The sequence below is a fragment of the Sphaerodactylus townsendi genome, linkage group LG04, assembly GCF_021028975.2.
Source record: "Sphaerodactylus townsendi isolate TG3544 linkage group LG04, MPM_Stown_v2.3, whole genome shotgun sequence".
Lineage (NCBI taxonomy): Eukaryota > Metazoa > Chordata > Lepidosauria > Squamata > Sphaerodactylidae > Sphaerodactylus > Sphaerodactylus townsendi.
Genome location: NC_059428.1, coordinates 65,700,221 through 65,710,597, shown reverse-complemented (window position 1 = coordinate 65,710,597; position 10,377 = coordinate 65,700,221). Strand labels below are relative to the sequence as shown.

Here is a 10,377-nt window from a genome sequence, read left to right as displayed (position 1 = left end):
TTCCTTTCCTAATTATCCCCAGCATAGAGTTTGCCTTTTTCACAGCTTCCATGCATTGAGTTGACATTCCCATGAAACGATCAACTAAGACACCCAAATCCCTTTCCTGGTCTGTGACTGATAGCACTGATCCCTGTGTATGTTAAGTTTGGATTTTTTGCCCCTATGTGCATCACTTTACATTTTGCTACATTGAACTGCATTTGCCATTTCTTAGCTCACTCATCTAATTTGTAAAGGTCCACAAACTTGGCCACCACGCTATTTACCCCTACTTCCAGGTAATTTATGAATAGGTTAAAGAGCACCGGTCCCAAAATGGATCCTTGGGGGACACCACTCCCTACATCTCTCCATTGTGGAAACTTCCCATTTACACCCACCCTTTGCTTCCTGTTTCTCAACCAGTTTTGAATCCATAGGAGGACTTCCCCTCTTATTCCTTGATTGCTGAGTTTTCTCAATAGTCTCTGGTGAGGAACTTTGTCAAAACCCTTTTGGAAATCCAAGTAGACAATGTCCACTGGTTCCTTCTTATCCACCTGCCTGCTTACACCCTCAAAGAACTCTAGTAAGTTTGTAAGGCAGGACTTGCCTCTGCAAAAGCCATGTTGACTCTTCCTCAGCAGGTCTTGCTTTTCTACATGTTTTATAATTTTATCTTTAATGATAGATGTAGTCGACCCACGTGGTCAGCGTAAGAACGAGACGAGACGCGGAGATAACATCTGGTGGAGATCGCCAGCAGCGGGAGACCGGAGGTCCGTGTTCCTAGCGAGTCTCCCGCGTGCTGGTTCCTGGCACCTTTTATTGTTATTCTATCGGGGGCGTGTAGGAGGGAGGACCGGGGGGAGTTCCGGGAGAGCGGGAGACGGGAGGTCGGGAGATCATCATGTGATGCATGATCTCACCTGGCTACGTGCGGAGAGGAGCGTAAGCGTCTGAGCCTAATCCTCACCTGGGGGCAAGACCATTGTCCCTGCGCCCGGTGATTGAGCCAGATAGTTCATGACCCGTGACTCATAGGGGGATGAGGAGTGGGGGTGCGGTGCGACCAGAAGGCCATAGGTCCGTTGGCGTCCCAACGTTCTACTACGGTGCTGCTGGGTCAGCAGTGCATTACTACAGATAGATTCTACTAATTTACCAGGAACAGATGTCAAACTGACTGGCCTGTAATTTCCCGGGTCCCCCCTAGACCCTTTCTTAAAGATTGGTGTGACATTGGCCATCTTCCAGTCTTCAGGGATGGAGGCTGATTTCAGGGATAAGTTGCATATTCAAGAGAAAAGATCAGCAATTTCATGCTTGAGCTCTTTAAGAACTCTTGGGTGAATGCAATCTGGGGATTTGGTAGCATTGAGCTTATCTGGGGATTTGGTAGCATTGAGCTTATCACTGGCTGCCAGAACTTCTTCCTTGTCTACCACTATCTTCGCTAGTTCCTTGGATTCGCCTTCTGAGAAGCTTGGTTCAAGTGCAGGAATTTTCCTCACTTCCTCTTGGGTGAAGGGACTAATGATGTAATCCAGATTGGGGGGGAAGCGGTGTGGGTGGCTGGGGACACGCCTCCTCTACAGGGACTTCAAGTGGTGCAATGCAAATTGTCTCATAGCCCAAACAGGCTTATACTGCACAAAAATGTGGTGTAAGTCTGAGGGCTCTGACAGCAGCAATCCCAGGCTGGAACGCCAGTGGAAGTTGACTACAGTCGGCTCCACCCCCAGGAATGTCCCAGCCCACCCCATCCCCTGTGCCAGTGTTTACTCAGATGCCCGTGTAGCTCCATGGCGGCCCCAACCTCTAGGTTTCACTACTGTGGAACTGAGGAGTGCCCAGCCACCTGTGCCTTTGCCCTCTCTACTGGTGGGGGTGCCCCTTGTGCCAGAGGAGGGATGAAAACATTGGTGCTGCTCTCGTCTGATCGACTGATCTCATAGCCCTGTCCTTAGACTGCCAGGCAGAGGTATCAAGCTACAACAAGAAGCTGAGTCTGCTGAATTCCCACTGAAATTTTAATCTAGATACAACCAAGTTTCAAAAGAATCAACACCTTTTCATCCAGGTTCCAACATCCACATTGCAGCATGTTTCTAGTGAAGATGTCTAGGCCTGCTCCTGGTGTGTGTGTGTGCGCGCGCGCCTGCTGTCAGGGGTGCAATTGTTAGGCTAGCAGCACCAAAATTTCAGAGTCTCCTAAAGATACTCTGAAATTTTGGTGCTCTCCTGATGATACCACCCAGGTTTGGTGAAGTTTGGTTCATGGAGGCCAAAGTTATGGACCCTCAAATGTGTAGCCCTCATCTCCTATTAGCTCCCATTGGAGTGTTTTTTTTTTCCAAAAGGTGCATATACAAGCAGGCCCAGGAAAATCCCATTATGGGGTGGGTGGGGGAGGAGTGCCAAAAACAGGACTGATCTGTGTTCCATGGTTCGGCAGTGGGGAGATTGTGAGGAAACCTGATACTATTTCGGGTGACTATCCCAGGATTAATCACCAGTGGGAAATCACCCAGCAACCAATTTCAGCTTCAGAGGTCTGGCTCAAGGATCAGAATACATAGAGTCAACAGGTCAGAGGAAGTGTTGCAGCAGTCACATGCTTCATTACATCCAGGCCTGTATGTTCTGTGAACCTGCTTAATATAGGGTCTTCACCTGTGAAGACTCTGCTTCCCCCTGCTGCAGAAGGTGTTTTCTTTGAATTAGCAGGTGTGTGCTTCTCTGTTTAACTCGCAAAAGCTCCCTGCATCACTGCCTCTGTTGACATGTGAGCTCAGGTGAGTTAGGTGTTTGAGTCTCTTCAGCTGGAGCAGGGCTGGGTGCATTGCCTGCTTCTGCAGACACTTGTGGTTCTGAATCCTGACATGCCTGTTATTCACTCTGTAGAGCCTGCAAGGGCCCTGACTGCTCCAAGCCCAGCCATTGTTGGTTCCCAGCCTGGTCTGCGCTTACTGGGTTCTGCTCATCCCCTGAGGTCTCATTGCTTTCCAGAGGATGGCCTACAATGAGCCCATTCACATACACACACACCCGCCCCATCTGGACTGGGCTGTAAGCCTCCAGTATTCTTATAGCTGCTGGTACAAACTTCTCTCTTCATCTGAAATAAAAATTCACCATTGCATTAATAACTCCATCCACTTTACTTTTAGTCATTTTTAGATGGTAGTTCCAATTCAATCTGGCATTAAACAAGATGCCCAAATAGAAAAGATTGTTCAACTTTTCGATCTATTGGCCCTTCATCTTCTCAGACAACTTCTGGCATCCTTTCTTCTGACTAAACACAGTGACCTTAGTCTTCTGGGCATTTATGATCTTTTCATAATATTTCTCTAAACTAGAGATTAAATTGTGCAGCTCACTTGCTATTCCATGGCAAAAGTGCCATATCATCTGCATATAGTAGAACTAAGATCTTATTATTGGCCAGGGTGGGATAAAGTTGAGAACTAATCATTTGTAGTCAAGTTGGCAACCTCATATAAATAACATAAATAATAAAGGGGCAAGGGAACAACCCTCTCTTACTTCTTCTTCTTTTTTTAATGGAACCTCTCCAGGCAGATCCTCCTCCCCCATTCTCACATCTAACACTACAGAGGTTGTAGGAGAGTGACTTGAGCGGAAATCTTCCAGGATAAAGCGTGGACTACAATTCCCACCAGCCCCTGCAATTGGCCATGCTGGCAGGGGCTGATGGGAATTGTAGTCCATAACATCTGGAGTGCCAAAGGTTCACCACCACTGCTGTAGGCCATTCTTACAGCTTAATTACCAGCCATGGTAGCTGCCAGGTAATAGATGCTTGAGATCATTTTCCCCAAAGATGCAGGCAGGATACCTTATCAAATCTTATCAAAGGAACATGCAGATCAATAAATCAAATATAGATCCATGACTTCCTGAAGCATATTTATATATTAAACTAGCGGGCCCGGTCACGTGTTGCTGTGGCAATTGTCCTTCTCATCACAGTTCACAACCCACACAGATGTCCATGCAGGTCCAATGATACCCAGCATAGCCTTTTGGGATGGTCAAATGAAATCCCTCTTTCCCTTTTCAATGCACATCGTTATATGGTGCTGTCTTGTTTTTTTAGTATAAGGTAACCCTTTCCATTCCACAACGGAACTGTCCAGAGTGTGAATTCCGCTGTCCATGAGGCTGGTTGACACGCAAAGTCCTGGCTTGGGTAAGGCAGAACTGGGGCAAGCAGGCTATTCCAATCAGGCAGCAGAGGCAGGGTGGTGAGGCGCTCAGATCGAGGCCAGCTCCCTGGGTTCTAAAAGGGCCATGTGCAAAAGAAGTGGAGCCGGTAGTGTTGGTTCGCCCCCACCCCATGGAGTTTCTTAGAAGAAAAAGGCAAACTCCAACTCGCTTTTAGTAAAAGAGAACTGTGGCGAATATGGGTGAGGAAGTGGGTAAGTGGTGGTTGGATGTGAGGGAGGGCAGAGTGAGGTGTGTGAGGATGAGCTGGATGTTTATGAGAGTATGTGTGTTGTGTGGTAGCAGTGGGTGAGGCACAGAGAGTGAAAGTTACCTGCATATGCGGGTGGGGGGGGGCACCTGACGTCTCACACAGCATAGTGTGTATGTGTTTCACTTCCACTCGTATTACCTAACCTATTTACTGTTTTCACTGCTCATCTCTGCCCATCTGAGCAAACATTCTAAGCCCTCATACCAAGCCCTCAGGCCACAGACAGACAGGCTGCACGAACATTCTAAGGGTGACAGTTAAACAGAGGCAGCTTCATGGCCTGGTGCACCAGGAAAAAGACGTCTTACCTGGCTCAGGTATGGACTTTCGGCGATTTGAAGGTCCAATTACCTGCCTGCAACAGGGAGGGATGTCCTGTGAAAAATTGGGGGCGATCCGTCCAGCAGCTTCTGAGGGAGACCATCAGGGACTAACACACTGTTAGATTTTTATTTATATAGATAAGAGTATTGGACACCAGTCAGCTGTTGAATGGTCCTTACAAAAACCCGCCTGTTTTGGGCCAAAGATGTCAGCAGGTTGCCATGTAAGTACAGTGCATATGATTTGCCACAATTGAGATCAGGCTAATTGGAGTGATCTCTTCTTTTACCTTTCTTAAAAATTGGAACAATTATGGACTTGACCCATGTTGCTGGGAACTGTCCTGTTTCATTTATTCTCATAAACAAATGAACCAAAGCTAATTTCCAATACTGATTTATGAAGTTCCACAGGAACATAGCCAGGTCTTTTCACTTTTCTCCCCTTCAGTACTGATATCAGTTTTTAAAAGTTTATCTGGTGTAACGGGATGCCAATGATTACTCAGTTCAAAATGTAGGGCCATCAACTCTATGTACAATGTTTTAATACTTCTTTAAAATGTTGTTCCCGTTCCTTGAGCATCATCCTAACCCTCAGAGGTTCCCAGCATTGTGTCCCTGATGTCACTATTTCCCAGAAACCTTTCACATTATTTGTTTCAGTTTAATCTTTCCCAAGCCTGCCTGCCATTTGATCATCAATCTCCATTCCCTTTTATGCCTCAGATGGTGTAGTGGTTAAGAGCAGTGGACTCTGATTTGGAGAACTGGGTTGGATTTCCCACTCCTCCACATGAGCAGTGGACTCTTGTCTGGTGAACTAGATTTGTTTCTCTGTTCCTACACATGAAACTTTCTGGTGACCTTGGGCTAGTCACAGTTCTCTCCAAACTCTCTCAGGCCCACCTCTCTCACCAGGTATCTGCTGTGGGGAGAGGAAGGGAAGTCACTTTGAGACTCTTTACAGGAGAGAAAAGCAGGGTATCCACACAAACTCTTCTTCTAATTAGGCAAGCTTCCTAACTTGACAGGATTATTAAATTTTCTATGTTGTTACACTGCCTGATTAATTAATCTTTTTTTGGCTTTGAATTCTGTCAAAAAGTGAACATTATTAAAATATTCATATATGAAAACACATATCAGTTAGAGTATGGGAAGGGACTTTTCATAGAGAGACAGTGTAGTGAGCTCTATAGGTTTGTGACTGCAGTTGCAAAGCACCCAGGGACCATCACTTGACTCTGGGGGCTTCATTCCAGTCCCAGAACATTATCCTACTCCAAAGGACTGTCATTCCACTCTGGGTGCCGTCATTCACATTCTAGGGCACTAATTTCAGTCCCAGGGGGACCACTACATGGTCATTGTAGTCTAGGGCACCCACTCCACCTTCAGGGGGCCATCTTTCCACTCTAGTGCTGTCATTCTAATCCAAGGGACTGTTATTCTTCTCTGGGGGCTATCATTCTAATCCTACAACACTTCTACTACTTCCAGGGGTCATAATTCAAACTTAGGGGCTGTGCTTCCAGTTTTCCTGCATATGTTCACAAAATATTAGGCTGGGGTTTTTTTTTATGCTTCTGCCTTTGTGATCTCAGATGAAGTTGCTGGCAGTAGAGTCACAGCAGACAAAATACTTCTTTATCCAACACATAGTTAATTTCTAGAACTAACTGTCATGGGACATGGAGTAGCCACTAGGTTGCCTGGCTTTAAATGGACGTTGGTACAAATTAATAGAAAACAGAGCCATTGGTAGTTGTTAGCCATGGATGCGGAAAGGAAATTCCCAGTTGCTGGGAGTAAGCAAAGGACAATCTTTGGACTCTGTGACCCCGCTGTGGGCCTTCCAGGTCATTTGATTAGTTTCTCTGGGACAGAGGATACCATACTGCACTAGATAGTTCATTGATTTGATTTAATGAATTAGGGAATTGAAGGGCAGAATAAGCTTTCCTTTGTACTGTATTTTTAGAATATAGTTCTCTCACCGTCTAGTCACATGCGTTTTCTGCAGAAGTTGCTTGTTTGCATCTAAAAATAAATTACTGACATCAAATAGTATGTAGCTAGTTATTTCCCAATACCAGCAAATAAGTTATTTCCCAGTACAAGCACAAAGCTGTTGTAACATGACGAAATTCGTAAGTGGAACCAAAGTGAAATGGAATTTCTGTTCTGGTGAAACATCAAAAAGTTAAATCAGAAGTGAAATCAATACTGTTAGTGCTTAATAGTGCCACCTGAAGCACAGTGACATCCTCCTAAGATCACTGAACTAGAAAAGAGTCAGTCCATTTAGGATTTTCTCTGTGTAGACAGATCATTGGAGAAAGTTATAGCAAGGTCAGACCATTAGTTCAGGTCAGAAGATGGCAGGAGAGAGTCTGGCTGGTTATAATTTAGTTAGCTGACTTAGTAAACAGAGACTTGATGTTTCATGGTCATATAAATAGCAAGATATTTGATTGTCTAAAAAAACCCTTAAAATCTAATCTATGCTGTCAAATTCAGCCAAATTGTCTATAAACTGTTAAACTAAAATGTAAAAACGAGAAAAAGCAATGTAATAATTTTTTTTCATGGCACTAGCCAAAAGGACACAAAAAAGTGCATTTTTTTCAAGTTCTCAAGAATTCTTCAGTGGGATATTACAAAATTAATTAATTAAAATAAAAAGGGGAAGGAAACACAGATTTTCAGATAATGGCATTAAACATTATTGTCAGCATACTCTTTAAAATGCTGAAGAGACATGCCAGTTTAAAATAGGGCTTGTGTCAGGTGGCAGGCCTGCTATTCTCTTGCAGAGCTCCACCTGAGGCATGACACCAGGACCATGGCTGCACAGGCAGACAGTAATTGGCTGTGCCCATGTTTGCCACTCACAGGATTGCCAGCAGGGTACCAACTCCTAATTGGTGAGCATTGTCAGGGTTATTATTATCATTTATTCGATTTGATAGACCGCTCTACCCCCGAAGGGCTCAGAGCGGTTTACAGATCAAACAGGCTTACAGGTTGCTAGGCACATGATACTCTCACTATGCCACTTGGGCTTTTTGGAGGGGTGTTTGTTTTTTCTGCTCTGCAGAACATCCATAGAGTACAAAATATATATTATGCGAACTCTTTACAAAGTAACAGTGATGCAGGTACATGAATAATATTTTCCAATAGCGAAAACACATTTGAGAAGATACCAAAGTTCAGTTTTTGCCTGTAGAAAGGCTCAGATTAATCCCTGATGCCTCCAGTTTAAAAGTATGACGGAGTTAGGAAAGATCTTTGCTTCACACCCAGGAGAGATCTTGCCAATCAGGTTAGATGTTTTTGGACCAATGATCTGTTTTTCTAAAAGGCAAGTTCATTAGACAAATCATTCAGCCTATGAGAGTTGTTCTGAATTAGGAGGTCTTAAGCAAAAAGGTAAATGCATTTTGAGACAGGTTTTAGATTTCCATTTATTTCAAAGTTAACACTTTAATTGATTCTTTGGTATGGATGAAGAAGGCAGCAAAAACACCTTCCCTGGATGCCACAATAATGGAACTTTTTCTGCTGGGAAACTGTATTAGTTACAAACAAGCATAGGGAAACCTAGCAAAGACTTGAACCATTCTGCCAGCAGGACTGGTGGTGTTGGAAAAGTGGGAGGAGTGCTGGATGATACAAGTATAGGAGGACACTTTTATGGGTGTGGAAAGGAATAAAGGGGAGGAGGAAAAAATCTGAAGGAGGCATTGCACATACATTTACTTTGCCTTCCCTGCAAAGTGGAAAAAAGGTCAGGTTTTCTCCACCCCTTAAAAAAGCGTGGTAACTTCAGAGCAGTTGCATGAGGGAAAATTTAACCTGAACCATATATTGAAGCAGCTGCATAATTAAAAATCTGATCCAAATAAAAAGGCTGCTTGAAGAGGGAATCACGTCAATGCATAATGGGCCTAAATTAACTCCAGAACAATGTTTGAGGCCTATGGGTAGAATCCTGCAAGAACTCAAGATGGGGCTTCTGTTGAACAGCCCCTCTTCCCAAATAAATTCCATTAGATAAATTGAAACTCTTTCTGAGTAGTATAAACGCAGAAGGAAATCCTGAGTAAATTCTCCTGAAAGCAGAATGGGATTTAGTCAAAACTAACTTTCGCTAAACTCTGCAGGTGTAAGAAGCATTAGGCTGTTTCTCAACTGTACTGGGTTGAATAGACAATATTGGAGCTTTAGCTCTAGGAGCTGTCCAAATGATCTGTTCAGAAGAGTGAGAGAGAGTACCAGAAGGCTGAAGTATCCTTCCTTCTTTCCAGCTCTTAGACGGGACTTTGGTGCACTCATTTGTGTACATGGTTCCTCATACAGATTAAGATGAATTTAACTATCTTTACCTTCATGCAGAAGCAGCATGTACAGATCCAGTTGGATCATCATGTCACAGACATCATGTCACAGTTTTATTCACGCTTTAAAATGGTTTTTACACACAATTAGTTGGTCCACAATGTGGGCAGAGATTTCCCTTCAAATACACATTCTACTAAAAGCAATGCACTGTAGACCCATGCAGTTAGACATGCTCACTATTCCTATTCCAGTGAGCAAACACAAGCCTGTTTTTACAGTTGGGCATCTTTAGCTGCTTCAAACCATGTGCTCCTCCAAACTTTACACTATGTATTTAATTGAAACACATAGCATGAACTTTAAAACAAATGTGGATCAGAGCACATAAATCTTTTTTTAGACAACATAATACTCATAAAAATAAATCTGAACTGTTATGTAGAAAGCACAACTTAGTTCTTTAAAAAAACTCTGAAATTTTCATGTCAATCATGCAGGGTGCAATCTGCTTAATAAATATTTGGCTACATTTTGCTGTAAAACAAGTGCTTCACTGCTATAAAAATAAACCTTTAAATTGCAGAGCTGTTATATACAAAAGCTTATAGCTGAATAAATGTAAGTTTTGATAAAACTTTGGAAAATCACAATTTTAGGATTGGTAATATGCAAACTATTAACTGAAGCTTTGTAAAATTTCTTTAGAATGCTGTGCATTGCACCATTCAATATGAACAGTGGACAGAAGTGGACTGTCTGAAACTTTTTTGGCCTCAGAAATCTCTCTGGAGTTTTGAAGCTGCTTCTTTGCATTGTTTAGTTCCTCCATAGATTCATCAGTACCATTTTTTGAGATCTCTGAAACAATAGTTATCTTCTCATAGGAATAATCTTCTTTTGATTGAAGAGACTGTGAACTGTAAAAAGGCTTGCTTAAAAACTGCAAAGAAAAAAGTTTTTACATCACTGATAAATATGCATCACTTCTGTGTCTGTCTATCTCCATATACAAGTCTAACATTTTAATCACCTTTACTGTATAGCCACCAGGGTTCATAGATATATCCTGATCCAAGACCAGAAGAAACACCACTCGTGACATATAATTTTGTGAAGCCAACTTATATAGCCAACTTTTTCTTCAACAGAAACTGCAGTTTTTCTATCACAGAATATGCATGATGTATAAGCAACAAATTTACCTTTGTATACATT

The 10,377-nt window shown here is 43.0% G+C and overlaps 1 protein-coding gene across 4 annotated transcripts in view; it reads right to left on the bottom strand.

The window, feature by feature from the left end:
- IL10RB (interleukin 10 receptor subunit beta) overlaps positions 1 to 10,377 on the bottom strand; it is a 34,298-nt gene that overhangs the window by 9,673 nt on the left and 14,248 nt on the right. For 2 of the 4 annotated variants that reach the window (XM_048493551.1, XM_048493552.1), the window contains exon 7: positions 8,272 to 10,102. In XM_048493551.1, coding sequence (XP_048349508.1) covers positions 9,839 to 10,102 — 264 coding nt within the window. In that variant the 3' untranslated portion in view covers positions 8,272 to 9,838. Of the gene's footprint in view, positions 1 to 91; positions 102 to 8,271; positions 10,103 to 10,377 lie in introns of those variants that run through there. The other 2 variants (XR_007244272.1, XM_048493553.1) reach the window with 2 other exon arrangements.